The sequence below is a fragment of the Podarcis filfolensis genome (genome assembly GCF_964270895.1).
Source record: "Podarcis filfolensis genome assembly, chromosome: 16".
NCBI classification, from domain to species: Eukaryota; Metazoa; Chordata; class Lepidosauria; order Squamata; family Lacertidae; genus Podarcis; species Podarcis filfolensis.
This window is the reverse complement of record NC_139620.1, coordinates 16,662,938-16,678,646: the sequence shown is the minus strand read 5'-3', so window position 1 is coordinate 16,678,646 and position 15,709 is coordinate 16,662,938. Positions and strand designations below refer to the sequence as shown.

The 15,709-nt window shown below is 43.4% G+C and overlaps 1 protein-coding gene across 2 annotated transcripts; it reads right to left on the bottom strand.

Annotated features, from left to right (window-relative positions):
• Positions 1-456: 456 nt before the first annotated feature.
• TMEM179B (transmembrane protein 179B) lies at positions 457-15,095 on the bottom strand. 2 transcript variants are annotated; one of them, XM_083589417.1, is made up of 5 exons: positions 14,936-15,095; positions 9,635-9,825; positions 9,404-9,538; positions 1,872-1,950; positions 457-1,222 (listed from the first exon to the last, which is right to left on the bottom strand). In XM_083589417.1, the coding sequence occupies exons 1-5, from the start codon at positions 15,032-15,034 to the stop codon at positions 1,058-1,060; spliced, it is 669 nt and encodes a 222-aa protein (XP_083445543.1). In that variant the 5' UTR covers positions 15,035-15,095; the 3' UTR covers positions 457-1,057. The 2 variants fall into 2 exon arrangements, with proteins under 2 accessions (XP_083445543.1, XP_083445544.1); XM_083589418.1 differs by having other exon boundaries at positions 9,638-9,825.
• Positions 15,096-15,709: the final 614 nt, after the last annotated feature.

Here is a 15,709-nt window from a genome sequence, read left to right as displayed (position 1 = left end):
AATGCTGAATGGAGCTCAGCACTGGCAGTAGGTGAGGGTTCCCTGACCTGTTCTCAGTCCACACAGGTATGAAAATTTGGCTCTTACAGAGACACAGCCTACCTTTCATCCTTTCAGTGGTATAGCATCTGCTTTTACATGCAAAGGTCCAGGTTCAATCCTGGGCATCTCCAGGAAGGACTGGGGGGAAACTCACTGTCTGGAACCCTGAGAGCTGCTGCCAGTCAGTGTAGACAATACTGAGCTAATGAACCAAAGGTCTCACTAAGCACAAGAAAATTCCTATCTTCCTACATTGTCCTGTAGTGGAGACTGACCGTTTTCAAGAGGGGCTGAGAATGGGTAGGGGGGAAGTTAGAGGGCGCTGTTAATATGGAAAAGAGACAGATTCCATGGCCCTTCAGGCAATATTAAAAGTCCAGCACCTCACTCCAGAAGGAGCTTGTCCATCTGAAGGTCTTTTAAAAATATATTTTATTGGTTTTTTTGTGAGAAAACAATAGAAACAGGCAGGTTCTCCCTCACAGCACCACAGAAGAACAAGCCGTTGGAAAGCTATTGAGGTTATCCCAAGTAGGAGAAATTACTGAGTCCAAATGACTACAGAAGTCACTTCAGATAGTGTTCTGCAGTTTCACGAAGGCAGACGAAAGGTGAGGATCTTGGGGACACTCCTGAACGTACTCCACAAGTCGACTCCAGGTAGCAAGGAAGTCAAAAGACCTTTCCTTTCCTTTGGCCAATTCTATCTCAAATGTCAATTTTTCCACCTTGGAAATGCAAACGTCTGCAGAGCCATTGCTCAAAAAGTTAAGCTGCTGGCCACCTTCCAGGTTCTGGCAATTCTGCAATTTCTAGTCAAGCAGCCACGTAACGTGAAGGAGTCCATTAGAAGTTAACAGGTGGTTCTTCGGAAAGGTTTGCTGTCCGGGCACAATAAGGGAGAGAGACCCCCCCTCTTCTATGAAGCTCATGGGAAAGAGAAGGCAAAAGTGGGGTGCCCCGGAGCTGCTCCCTTAAGAGCAGCAGAGATGATAATGGTGGCGATACCCCCACTTCACGAAGGCCCACGTGGTCCATCCCCAATGATAGGCGCTGTCTCGTCGTCGTTCCACGTGAGGCCGCTGCTCTGAGGGGGCTGGAATGGGAATTTGCCGACACTCTCCAAGTACAGCAGCAACGCCGTCAAACACCAGAAGAAGAAGTTCACCCAGGCAGCCGCCTAAAGTCAGGAAAGGAGAAGAATGGGCAAAGTCAGAATGAAAACCAGCTTCGTGCAACCGGGTGCCCTCTAGATGTTTCGGATTTCGACGGCTGTATTGAGCCGTGGGCTGTATAGACAGGAGTTGCATTCCAAAACGTTGGGAGGGCACCAGGTTGGGAAAGGCAGCTGTAAATTTTTAATTTCTTCTAGTTCACCACTGTAGGAAAAAGCTATCAGTAAAAACGGTTAAAAACATTAATAAGCTAAAAACAGATTAAGACACACACCAGCATTCTAGATCTCTGGGTAGGCTTGTCTAAACCAAAATGTTTTTAGCAGGTGCAGAAAAGGATACAGTGAAGGCGCCTGCCTGCTGTCAAGTGGCAAGGAGTTCCAAAGTGTAGGTGCCACCACACTAAAAGATAAGATGCAGGATAAGTATTGTGTGGCATCTACAACAGTACATGAAGTAAACACATGTGCAAGAATTTGGATTACGCTGCCAGAACATGGACAAATATTAAGTGCAGTTAAGACTAGATTTCTGTATGTGGCGAACATTTTTACCTGGGGGTGTGACTGAGATAAGACCCCTTTGCCAAGGAGTAGTTTAGGAACAGCGACAAACAGCTTTGATTCAATAGTCTGCCATTTAAGGACCACTCACCTCTGCAGTGTAGAGGTTGTCATAGAACCTTGCGGCACGATAGGGCTGGACCCAAGGGCGGTGCTGAGCTTCTTGACAACTGCAAGGCGGGAAATGAGGAGAAACAAGCCAGGGCAGTTAACTCACTGTAGTCGAAAGGTGTCACTCAAGTAAAAAACAGGTGCCCAGGAAACTGTTGAGGACCCAGTCAGCTTAATGGTCCATCTACCTCAGTGTGGTCTACACTGTCTGGCAGCAGCCCTCCAGGGTTCCAGGCAGGGGGCATTGCCAGTCTTACCTGGAGATGTTGCCAGGGATTCAACATGGGTTCCCCACAAAATAGAACAAGGTTCTATTTTTGTGTGTGCCATATATGTATATATAATTTTTATATCTGAAGTATTCTATAATAACATGAATACAATGCATTACTTACCTATGCATATTTATCCATATAATCTAGAATAACAATGGGAACATCTATCTAAAAGCATAGAAATATGATGCAAACTCCCTGTATCTACTACTATACTATATTCATATAATAGTAATATACAGCAAACGATCTCATAGACACACACATTATTTATATAATACTAAGGGACGCGGGTGGTGCTGTGGGTTAAACCACAGAGCCTAGGACTTGCCGATCAGAAGGTCGGCGGTTCGAATCCCCGCAACGGGGTGAGCTCCCATTGCTCAGTCCCTGCTCCTGCCAACCTAGCAGTTCGAAAGCATGTCAAAGTGCAAGTAGATAAATAGGTACCGCTCCGGCGGGAAGGTAAACGGCGTTTCCATGCGCTGCTCTGGTTCGCCAGAAGTGGCTTAGTCATGCTGGCCACATGACCCAGAAGCTATACGCCGGCTTCCTCGGCCAATAAAGCAAGATGAGCGCCGCAACCCCAGAGTCGGTTATGACTGGACCTAATGGTCAGGGGTCCCTTTACCCTTAAGGCAGTAAATAATATCTCATATGTGTGCGTGTTACACATTTAAACAGGAACCTGTTTTCTGAACTTGGTCCCTCTAGCTCAGTATTGTCTACACAGATCGGCAGAGGCTCTCCAGAGTTTCAGACTGGAATCTCTCCTGCTCCTACCGGGTGACCCCAGGGATTGAATGTGGCACCTTCTGCATTCAAAGCAGATGTTCTACCACTGAGCTACAGCCTGTTATGCAAATTACCCCCCACCCAGCATCCTGTATTCCCTGAGGACAGGATTTTTTTTTTGGCATGATAAATTTTTATTGATATTATACATATATACATATAGACGTATACAAAATCCAATATATAGGTTACACATAATATATCCACTTCATAAATTATAAGTACAGTTATTTTAGGCTCTGCCGAGCCTTGGACTTCCCTCCACTCCTTTGGTAAGTATCAGACTCTGTAGGCACGTATTTTATCTCTTTTGGATAATAACCCGTTACTGTTAGAGTTATTCCAGTCCTGCCAGTGTCTTTTATAATTTGGTTCCAATATACATCCAATATTTAACCCAATTGTCATGAAATTTCTGTTCATCTTGATCTCTTATTCTTCCCGTTATTCTAGCGAGCTCGGCATAATTTGTCAATTTAACCTGCCAGTCACTTATATTAGGTATGGCCTCCGTTTTCCAATTTTGTGCTAACATGATTCTTGCGGCTGTTGTGGCGTATAGAAATAGTACCTTATCTTCTTTTTTAATTTCTTTACCCATCATTCCTAACAGAAAAGCTTCAGGTTTTTTGGGAAACGTGTATTTAATTTTTTTTTTAAGTTCGTTGTAAATCGATTCCCAAAATCCTTTCACTTTGCTGCATAACCACCACATATGGTAGAAATCACCATCTACCTCTCCACATTTCCAACATCTTTTATTCTTTAACCTAATAAGATAGTTTGCCAGGATTTCCCGCTATCTACGGAAGCCTTCTCCATTGTGGAGTGTCCCCCCATCCGGCCCCGCCTTGCTCTCCTGGGTTCGCTCTCGGATTGAGACTCACCCCATATTTCCTCCAGAGTTCCAGAGAATTACTATGTGACTTTATCTATCCACCCTTGTAACTTTGGCGGTTACTTTTCCCTACATCTCCATCCATTCCCTACTCCCCCCTAACGTTTTCTACTTCCCACCCTCAGTGGATATATTTGTATGGTCTATTTTTTGAGACACTGGTTTTTTTTTCTTTCTTATTTGCACTTGGTTTTTTTCTGGCTTTTCTTTTCTATTGGTTTTCTTTTTTATTTTATTTCATTTTTCTTTTTTTTTTTTTAGATGCTTTCTCTTTATTCTTTTTTTTGTTACTTCTTCGGTTGCCTTTTTGTGTTTTTCTGTACATTTGGTTCCCCCCTAATAGTGTGATGTTTAATATTCAATGAGATCAGCTGCTTGGCTCCGTGTGGAGGGAGACTTCCTGTTGAGGAGTCTTACCGAAGAGAAAAGAAATAAGATTTGGAATGTTAATAAGGCGCCACCGTGTGGGAACAAAGGAAACTGCATAGGAAGGAATCAACGGGAGGAACAGAGGAATCCAGCAGTTTACTATAGTGACTACCGGGGGAAAGAGTTTCTTTAATAACTAGTTAATATAAGTTGACATACAAAATGAAAAAAGGGGCGGGAACCCCAGCAGAAAGGAGGCCATCTAGACAAGAAGATGGGGAGGAGGGGAAAGAAATCAAGGACTACGATAGTTTGATGGCTGAAATAAGGAAATAATTTAAACATAATGAACAATATATTGAGAGAAAGCTATTGGAAGTGCAGGATACATTAGATAAGAGATTAGAGGGGTTGGTGGGAGAACTGACAGGAAAAGTTAAAGATTTATCGGTAAGAACCAAAGTACTTGAGGATTCTATGAAAAGGGTGCAAAAGGACACGAAAGACAGTAAGAAGGAATTGGACATGGTCAAAATAGAAGTTAAGGAGATAGGTAAGGTACAGGAAGAATTGTTGGATAGCATGGCTATGACTCAGATGAGACAAAACCAGTTAAACCTGAAATTTAGAGGGATCCCAGAGGAGTCAAATGAGAACATAAGGTCTAAAATGGTTAAAGAGTTGGCAACTTGGTTAGATAGGAAGGAAGAAGAGATAAGATATTCTTTAGCAAATACTTTTCGGATAAAAACAAAATCGGCTAAAGCTAAGGGGAAAAAATTGCCAGGAGATGTAATAGTCATGTTCAATTCGTTGGATATGAGGAACGAAGTACTGAAACAGAACTATAGCAAAAGGCTATGTATTGAAGGAAACCCAATCATTATATTTAAAGAGATCCCTTCGAGATTCCTTCGAAGGAGGGAGGTGTATAAAAAACTAACCAATCAATTGAAGAAAAAGGGGATCCTATATAGATGGGAATTTCCGGAAGGAATTTCATCTTATTTCAAGGATAAAAGATTTAAACTGTCCAGCCCTTCAGAACTTGAAAAATTTGCAAGAAGATACGAGAAGGAACTTGGAAGGATGGCGGGGTGGGAGGAGGCGGGGGAGCAGCTAGGGGAGGGGGGTGGGGGCGGGGGGAGCGAAGAGGAAGAGACAGAGACAAATTTAACAGAAGAAAGGGAAGGGGAAGAGAAAGAAGACAAAGAACAGTAGCTTTAATTTAGATTTGATAACTTACTAATTGTATATAATCGATGGCGTTAAAAATACTGTCTTGGAATGTTAACGGGCTTAATAATAAAAATAAGAGGAACCAGATTACACATATATTACTAAAAAAGAACCTCGACCTAATCTGTTTACAAGAGACTCATGTAGCAAGAAAACATAAGAGAATTCTGAGTAACAAGAAACCAGGGTTGGATTTTGTGGCATCGGATAAGGTTAAGAAAAGAGGTGTGGTATTATACATAAAGGAAAAATTCGACCCAAAATTGTTGTATAAAGATGAACAAGGGAGAATGATAGTAGTACAGATCGTATTTCAAGGAATAAAAATAATTGTCGCCGGAATATATGCACCTAATGATAAAAAATCGGCTTTCTTCTCCGAATTAGGTAATAAGTTATTAGAGTGGATGGACCAAAAAATGATATTGATGGGCGATTTTAACGGAGTGGTGTCGCCAAACTTGGATAGGTCAACAAAAAAGCAAGAGACAAAGGAAGGCAAGTTACCTCGAATGTTTTTTGATTTGGTTGATAATCTGGGACTAATTGACGCTTGGAGGTTTAAAAACCCCACTACAAAACAATATACCTTCTTCTCAAATCCAAATAAGAGTTGGGGGAGAATAGATAACATTTGGATCTCGAAGGAGTTGATACAGAGTTTAACTAAATCTGAAATTCTCCCACAAACTTTATCTGATCACAATCCGGTATTTATAGAGATAAAGGGTAAAGATGTTAGAGTAGTTAGATGGAGAATGAATGAATTTATATTCAACAGTCAAAAGATAGTAAGTGAGGCAAAAGAGACAATTGAAGAATACTTCAAGTGGAACCTTGACAAAGAGACAGTCTTAGAAACGGTTTGGGACGCAGGAAAAGCCGTTATGAGGGGCTTCCTAATCCAGAAAAATAGCCATTTAAGAAAAGAAAAAGAGAAAAAGAAGGAGGAGATTCTAATACAGCTTATGGAGAACGAAAGACAATTAGCTATTAAACCAGGTGAGGAGACAATACAGCAAAACTTAAAGATACTACAAGCCCAATTTTCTATGATAGTTAATCAGGAGATTGAGTGGAAGATCAAAATGATGAAGCAAAAGGATTTTGAATCAGCTAATAAAATAGGAAAATACTTGGCGTGGCAAATAAGAGAAAGGAAAAAACAAAATACGATCTGCAAGATAAGGGATAGAGAAAGGATAGTGGAAGAGCCAAAAAAGATAAAGAGTATATTTCAGAAGTATTATAAGGATTTATATAAAAGAGGAAAGGAAACAGACTATGAAATAGATTGCTATCTGGAAGTACATTATTTACAACAGATTGCCACTGAAGAAAAAGAGTTATTAGACCAGATGATCACAGAAGATGAGATAAAGAAAGCAATAAAAAAGATGAAAATCGGGAAAGCGCCGGGGCCGGATGGCTTACCGGCCAAATATTATAAAACATTAAGTGACCAATTATGTCCAATTCTATGTGAAGTGATGAATAATGTTTTAAAAGAAGGGAGGATTCCGAACACCTGGAAGGAAGCCTATATTACATTAATCCCTAAAAAAGATGTGGACGTCTTAGAAGTGAAGAACTATAGGCCGATTTCGTTATTAAATAATGATTATAAACTATTTGCGGACATAATGGCAGAAAGATTAAAAAGAGTATTAAACAACAGAATTCATAAAGATCAAACGGGCTTCCTTCCAGGGAGACAATTAAAGGATAATGTAAGAAATGTGATAGATATCATTGAATATTTGGAAACCAGAATAGATAAACAGGCGGCCTTGATATTTATCGATGCTGAGAAGGCATTCGATAACGTCTCTTGGCACTTTTTGATGGAAAACTTGAAAAGGATGGGGATGGGAGAAAGATTTAGAAAAGGTATAGAGGCTATCTACCACGAGCAAAGGGCAAAACTTGTAATTAATAATACTACATCAGAATTCTTTGACATATCTAAAGGGACCAGACAAGGTTGTCCCTTGTCCCCCCTATTATTTATCTCAGTATTGGAAGTACTCACTAAGAGGCTGAGGGAAACAGCAGAGGTTAATGGAGTTAAGGTAGGAACTAAGGAACACAAAATTAAAGCTTTTGCAGATGACATTGTATTAACATTAGAAAATCCAAAGCATAGTGTAAAAGAAGCCCTACAAAAATTTGAAGAGTTTGGTGCTGTGTCAGGCCTTAAGGTTAATAAGAATAAGACTAAAATGCTGACTAAAAACTTAACTAAAGAAGATATCGCAGATCTAGAACAAAAGACGGGAATTATGACAGCAAAGAAAGTGAAGTACCTCGGAGTGTGGATTACGGCTAAAAATATTAACTTATATAAGGATAACTATGAGGTCACCTGGAAGAACATTAAGAAAGATCTAGAAATTTGGGAGAGAATGAGATTATCTTTTTTGGGGAGGATTGCGGTTATTAAATTGAATGTTCTGCCTAGAATGCTATTTTTATTTCAAACCATCCCGGTACTTAAAGGTCTAAAGCGGTGTAAAGAATGGCAAAGAGACTTGGCGAGATATATCTGGCAGGGAAAAAGACCACGAATAAAAATGAAAATATTGGTAGATAGAAAAGAAAGAGGGGGCTTCTCCCTACCGGATTTAAGTTTATATTATGAGGCGGTGTGTCTATTGTGGTTGAAAGATTGGATAAGGCTAGAAAATAGAGACATCTTGGATTTGGAAGGCTTCGACAACAGGTACGGGTGGCACTCGTACCTGTGGTATGAAAAGGTGAAAATACATAGAGGCTTTCTAAATCATATTTTTAGAGGACCATTATTCCAAGTATGGGAAAGAAATAAAAATTTACTGGAAAGGAAGACACCCTGGTGGATTTCACCAATAGAGGTGTTAACGGTCAAAAAAACTAATATGGAAGGGAAGAATGCCACTTATGCAGAACTTACAAGGAAAACGGATCAAGGCATAAAACTTAGACCATATGAAGAGATTAAAAGCTTATTTACCGGGTGGTTGCAATACCACCAGGTAAATGATCTGTTGAAAGAAGATAAAAAGAAATCAGGATTTGAAGATAAAAAATCTAAATTCCATGTGGAAGTTGTGGAAGGTAAGAACAAAACATTGTCTAGAATCTACGATATTTTATTGGAGTGGTACACAAAAGATGAGGAGGTGAAGGAGGTCATGACCAAATGGGCAATAGATATTGGTTATAACATCGAATTTGAGAGGTGGCAGGAATTACGGAATATTAACATGAAGTTTACGGCGTGTATGGCATTAAGGGAAAACATGTGGGAAATGATATATAGGTGGTACCACACGCCAGTGAAACTGGCTAAGATCTATAGGACAGGATTTTAGAGGTATAGCAGACAAGCCACATCCAGACCTACGTTTATCTTGGAAGATGCCTCCATAAACCACTTGCTAGCAGGCAGACACGTGGTACTCTGATATAATTTACCCCAAAGCTTCTGAGCTAGACTATCAGCTGATGAAAATTAGAGCTTGTATAACTTAAGCTATCGAGGCAAAAAGGCCTTGTGAAATCTCAGCTGCTTTCCAATTAAATAAATGTTTCACTAAAGAACTAACCAAGAGAGAATTAACCAAAGACTTCCAGTTGTTGAGCCCAAAGCCAAGAGGGGGGAAAAGAGAGAGGGGGAAGACTTCTGAGAGAAACAAATATATCGAGCCATCAATACATGGACCACATTAATACGATACATTTAATGTGCTACGATGCCACTTAAAACTGTCATGGCTTCCCACCAAAGGATCACTCACTGCTCTCAGCCTGATCTACCTCACAGGCTGGCAGGATTAAACAAGGAGCGGGAAGAACCAGGCCCACCATTTTGAGCTTCTCTGAGGAAAAGGTGAGCTATAAAGGCAACCAATCAACCAATCCAAGCAAGGACTGAGCATCTTTTCTGGCACTTACCTCGGTGCAGCCGCAGAAGTATGAATGGACCCACAGAGAGCATCCATGCCGACCCGAAGGATGCAGGCCGAGATGAGCAAGAAGAAGAGGACCACAGCTGAGATAACCAAGAACGCCTTGACCCACACGTCACCTCTGGGGGAGAGAGAGAGAGGACAGGGGCTGTCAAAATAAGCCAAACCCAACCCAACTGGAGACCTCCCCGTTTCGCTCCCCGCCTTCGCGACTCACGACCGTCTCTCGCTGTCACCGAAGCAGGAAATGTAGACGCTGCGGAGAAGAGCCACGAAGGAGGAAATGGCGGCCAGGAGGGAGACGGCCGAGACAAAGTAGCAAAGCGAGACGTGGCTGGAAGTGCTTAAGCTCAGAGTCCCGTTGTAGCGCACAGACCCATAGAGGATGCACTGGCCACCGAACTCCCCCTGGAAGGAAGGAAGAGAGGGATAAAGTGAGAAAGGATGGGGATTCCTCCTAAAAGTCAACACCAAGGGAGCTACCACTGAAAAGGCCCTGTCACGGATCCATGTCAACCAAGCGGGCCCCATAGGCGACACCAACAATACCCCTTCTCCTGCCCACTGTACGGTCTGAGATGACTGACAATGGGGATGGTACTATTTTAGCTATTTGGGTCCTCAGCCTATTGCACAAAGGCAAAATTTATAGCCACAGCCCCGCCCACTTTTACTTTCAGCCCCGCCCACCACTGAAGGGATGTGCCCCTTGGGCTGAAAGGGCTCCCAAATCTTGCCCTAGACCAGGGGTCTGCAACCCACGGCTCCGGAGCCGCATGTGGCTCTTTTACACCTTTGGCGCGGCTCCGGGGCGGATATTAGCGAGGGGAGGAGGCGCATTGTGCGCCCCGACACTCCCCACTGTGGCGGGCGCTGTACTGGCTGTGACGCCGCATGGGGGCGGTGCATGCGTTAGTCACGCACCGTCCCGATGTCACCTTCCCGCCCGCCCGCCCGCTACATTGTAAGGGGCATGTACGCTGGTCACCGCATTGAAAGGGGGTATGTACGCTGGTCACTGTTTTGAAGGGGAGTGAAGAACACACACACACAAAAAGGTAACTTGTTAATTTAACGTTTATTTCTATGAGGAGGAGTAATTCTGAGGGGTCAAACAAAAAAATAATAAAAAAGTGACAAAAAAGTTATTTTTATAATGACAAGTTTGCGGCTCCCAGTTTTTTTTTCTTCGGAAACGGGTCCAAGTGGCTCTTTTTGTCTTAAAGGTTGCAGACCCCTGCCCTAGACAGTACAGGCATCGCCGCCGCTCCTTATGTGGGGTAGGTGGGTTACGTCCTGCCCCCCCACAAAAGTGAAAAGTGGGGAGCACCCTCTAAACACCCTTTAAATGCCCTCTCTGCTGCACTCCCTGCAATCCAGACCAAAAATACTGTATCCAAAAATATCCACAGCTAGAATGGAAGCTCTGGAGCCAGTGGGAAGCTCTAGGAATCGTGGAAAAGTGACGGCTGTAGCTGTGCAACCCCATGTGTACACTGTTGGGGGGGCGCTGAGAAGCCTAAAAAGCCCCACTGCACCTCCTGTCCCTCTGGATTCACATAATCCTCTTCTGATGCCATGAAGACTCTCCAGCTCTTTCCCGCCATTTCCAGGTTTGAATCTATTTACTTATTTATTTCCTGGTGCCCGATGCCTGTAGCATATGCAGGCAGAAGAGAAATAAACCCACAGTGACCACTTCTTCTGTCGCTTCCTTAATGTGGATGGCAAGTTCCTTGGGCTTGTTCTCTCAGAAATTGCAGAAAGCCACGTACTTCCAAGAAAAACGATTAAAGGCAACTCCCCATTTATGTGGGGGTTACGTTCGGAGGTACCACACATTTAAGTGAAATCGCACTGGGAACACCATTGAAAAAGCCTGTAAACACCCTCTGGAAACCTTTAAAAAATCCTTTTTAAAAAAACCCCAAATCCAGCAAACTCCACCACAATCGCTCCCCACAAACCTCCTTCCTCCACACTCCAACTATCCACAGGCCTCAAATGTTGGTGCAAAGGTTCATGGGGTTGCTAGATGCTGTTTTTGCCCCTTTTCGTGCCACTTCCAGGTCCACAGGAATGCACACAGTCTGGGTAATGCATGCCTTGAACACACATAAATGGGGGGGTGGGGTTGCCTGTACTATGCTAGAAAAGGCAGGTGAGAGCGTTGCTTGCTTCCTAGCTCAGCCTGTGAGAAAGGCCATTTGGGCCATGGAAATGGGCTCAACAGGGGGCATAAAATTTAGACACTTCTTAATTTTTCAGCAACTTGTTTTTATGTATAACGGACTCAAATGTGACATACTCTCTCAGGCAGAAAAGCACTTACTGTATTTCATTAAAAAAAAACAAAACCCTGTTATGTCTCAATCTCTTTTCGGTGCTTTATTTTGTGTTTGGGTTATTGACAGCCTTATTTTTATTACAGCTAGTGGCCTCAAAGGCTGAAAGTGCTTCAGGGCCCTATGGAACTCCTTGCTACAAGAACCAGAGAGTACTCTGCTTCACGTTTTGAAAATATAATGTTTAGCGTGAATGTGGTTTTTTAAAAAAAGTTACAGTGGTACCTTGGGTTAAGTACTTAATTCGTTCCGGAGGTCTGTTCTTAACCTGAAACTGTTCTTAACCTGAAGCACCACTTTAGCTAATGGGGCCTCCCGCTGCTGCTGCGCCGCCGAGGCACGATTTCTGTTCTCAACCTGAAGCAAAGTTCTTAACCCGAGGTACTATTTCTGGGTTAGCGGAGTCTGTAACCTGAAGCGTATGTAACCTGAAGCGTATGTAACCCAAGGTAACACTGTAATTTCATTACCCCCAGCAACTAATAATGATGTTGCTTGCGTAATCTGTGTTGAAGCTGTTGATGATGAAAGGAAGCAAGTGTGGTTTAACGGCTACAAGAAGCAGCAGAAACCCAGGCTAAGATCATGAAGCTCCCCAGAACAATTCAGAACACTCTTTCTCTCTCTCATTCTCTCTCTCTCCACCTAACCTACCTCACAGGTTTGTGGCAAGGATTAAAGGAGGGGGAAGCCCTTGAGGCCTTTGAAATAACACGACATATTAATGCAATAAACAACTTTTGTGGTTGTTCTAATAAAGGACACGTTTTAAAAAATTACTTCACAACTGTTGACTAATATTAGTGTGGCAGCACTAACACTGTGGAACTCCCTGCCTATTGATATCAGGCAGGAACCTTCACTGTATTTTTTCTGGTGCCTGCTGAAGGCATTCTTATTTAGACAAGCCCATCCAGGTGTTTAGAAAATTTTTATTTATTTTATTTATAATTTATTGAATTAAGAACTCAGGGTGGTTCACAACATAAAAATACAGAATAACAAAGCACATAATAAAAACAGTAAGAAAAACAAAACAATAACCCCCACTACCACAGACATATTTAAGGCACCAGATGAACTTCCCTGGGGAGAGAATTCCACAAGTTTTAATTTGTTTTAGTTTATTCTATTGTGGTCTTAGCTTTCTGTTATGTTTTAAATTGTGGTTGTAAATTTTTTTAATGATCACTTTATTGTTTTATCTTTTTGCAAATCACTTTGAGGTTTTTCCCCTACATCAGGTGGTATCTAAATTTATGAAAAAAATAAAATAGTCAGGGATCACGTGAACAAACCTTTTTTCTTTTTCTTTTTGGACCAAATGTTCAAGGCTATTTATTCAAAAAGAAATAAAAGCCTCCTCTCCCCACAATAAACAAAGCATCATTTAATCAATGCAGGCTTTATGGCAGTATAATTGAACATTAGAAGGAAAAAAGTGTGTTGCGGGGTTTTTATGTTAGAGGTTATTCTTGATGATAATTTTGGTATTTTTAAAACTGCTCTGAGCAAAAAATAAACAACAACAACAACTGCATCTACTCCAACCCCCTCCCTGATTGCCTGAGCTCTTTCATCTGTTCCCAGGCAATTTACTCTTAGACTTCTAAACCCCAATCTGAGAATGTTGCCTCTTCTTTCCTCCAAACCATTGTGCCCAGGGAAAGAGCCAGTGCAACTATAAAGGTAAAGGGACCCCGGACCATTAGGTCCGGTCGTGGCCAACTCTGGGGTTGCGGCACTCATCTCGCTTTATTGGCCGAGGGAGCCGGCGTACAGCTTCCAGGTCATGTGGCCAGCATGACTAAGCCGCTTCTGTCGAACCAGAGCAGCGCACGGAAATGCCGTTTACCTTCCCGCCGGAGCGGTACCTATTTATCTACTTGAATTTGACGTGCTTTTGAACTGCTAGGTTGGCAAGAGCAGGGACCGAGCAATGGGAGCTCAATCCGTGGTGGAGATTCGAACCGCTGACCTTCTGATCGGTAAGCCCTAGGCTCTGTGGTTTAACCCACAGCGCCACCCACGTCCCAGTGCAACTATAGGTCATCCCAAAACAAGGGAGTGTTCATCCGCACAGGCCAGTAAGGTGAGTGCCAAGCACATGTGACACAGGCCAGGAAGGCTGCCGGGCGAAAGTGCTCCCAGCACCAAAAGGATTTGTGCAGGAAGTCAGCCAAACTCTCACTCAGCTGACGTGCATTAATGTGCACGGCTGATGCTCATATGACACAACACCACACTGCCTGCTTTTTAAAAATATGCAAGTTTGGTGCATTATTATAAATCTTTTGCAACAATCCGAGGTTGGGTCAGTAGCTGTGAGCTCAGATTTCCCCATTTCCCAATGGAAAACCTTTGGAACCATTTTTTTCAGAAGCCTTCGCGACCTTTCCAGCAAAACAGCAGACTTCCAAAGGTCCTTGCAAGGAATGAAGCCACTTAGGCAAAACCGGTTTCAAGTTGGCATAACTGTTTTGTGTGTAGCTGCCTCTTGTTACAGCAGGGCCGCGTGGTGGAATGAATAGGCAGGTTCATGAGGACTAGAGACTTGACAGAGTGCATAAATTGTTGTTTTAAAAAAATCTTTCCAGCTCTGCTGAAACTCTCCACCACCCAAGGTAGCTCAGGGAAGTCTGAATGCAAACTCAGAAAGGCAGGAATAGATGGGTTGGGGATTGCATTTTAAATTTTTTTAAATCAAGCGTGTGTGACACCCTCTGACTTGGAAGCCCCTGGACCTCTCATCCCATACATACAAAGATTGGGTGTTCTGCGGTTATAAAAGCACACAGTTTTTCTAAAGAGTTTCTGGAACTCAAAAGCCAACATGGAAGAGATGAATTCTAAGCCACCATGTGGAACCTAAATTGCTCTCTGCATGCACTCAGGGGTGCCCTTTCTTATTGCTACGTTACAAGCAAAAATGCTGGACACACTGCACATTGGCAGGCCCAACGGCGCAGCTCTGGTCGTGCACAGCCACTCCCTCCTCTGCACTCAAGCGAAAGCCCGGCGCCCTCTTCACGTGCTCAGAAGCACTCTCGCGCCACTAAGCGGTGGCTCTTTAACGGGACGAGCGCAAAAGCGCAGAACTTTTTTGCCCGGGATGGGATGGGAAAGGGAGACTTTGCGGGTCCGGGATCGCCCTCTCTCTCTCGGGACCTTACCTGGGTAACGGTGAGGGCGGAGGAGCAAATGACTCCGCACAGGAAGGCGGCGGCGTTCAGGGCCAGCTCGACCAGGAGCAGCCCGGACAGCTGCGCCATCTTCCAGCCGACGGTGCTGGGAAGGGGCTGCCCGGCTGCCGGTCTCCGCCCCGTCGGAGGGGAGGAGAGAGAGAGGAGAGGCGTCGTCAGCGCTCGAGGGTTGAGGGTTGGCAGCCGGGACGTCAAAGCGTTTGGCGCTGCACGCAGTCCAACAGCACCGGTTGGATTTCTGCCTGACAGCAGCCCTAAAGTTAACTGGCAAAGACGCACCAAGTTTACTTCTTTATTTATTGCATTTGTTATATTATAACCAGGGCCGGACTTAGGTTTGAGGGGTGTGTGCTGAAGGGAGAGAAGAGACGCACACACAAAGGATGACATTTTTTTTTTATTTTACAAAAAGCACCTCCTGTGAAATATTCTCATGCACTCACTATAAGCCTGCTCCTCCCTGAGGGGCCCCTCCCAAAACTTTTAGTGGCTTCCTAAAAAAAATTAAGATTCCCCCCCCCCCCCGTGAATCTGACACTTTGCTGTTTCAGTCCAGGGCTACGGACGGTACCTTTAAGGCACACCCCTACACAAAGATTCTTGGGAATTGTAGTTTGACCCCTCACAGAACTAGAATTTCCAGTAGCCTTAACAAACTAGCTACCAGCATAGCTGTCAACCTTCCCTTTTTTTGCGGGAAATTCCCTTATTTCAGCGCTGTTTCCCGCTGCTATCCCAGATTGT

Excerpts from the sequence above, each read along its gene's own strand:
- TMEM179B (XM_083589417.1), bottom strand. The coding sequence starts at position 15,034 with ATGGCGCAGCTGTCCGGGCTGCTCCTGGTCGAGCTGGCCCTGAACGCC. Across the intron at positions 9,826-14,935 it reads CCGCCCTCACCGTTACCCAG|GGGGAGTTCGGTGGCCAGTG; the intron begins GTAAGGTCCCGA and ends CCTTCCTTCCAG. Across the intron at positions 1,951-9,403 it reads ACTTCTGCGGCTGCACCGAG|TTGTCAAGAAGCTCAGCACC; the intron begins GTAAGTGCCAGA and ends CCCGCCTTGCAG.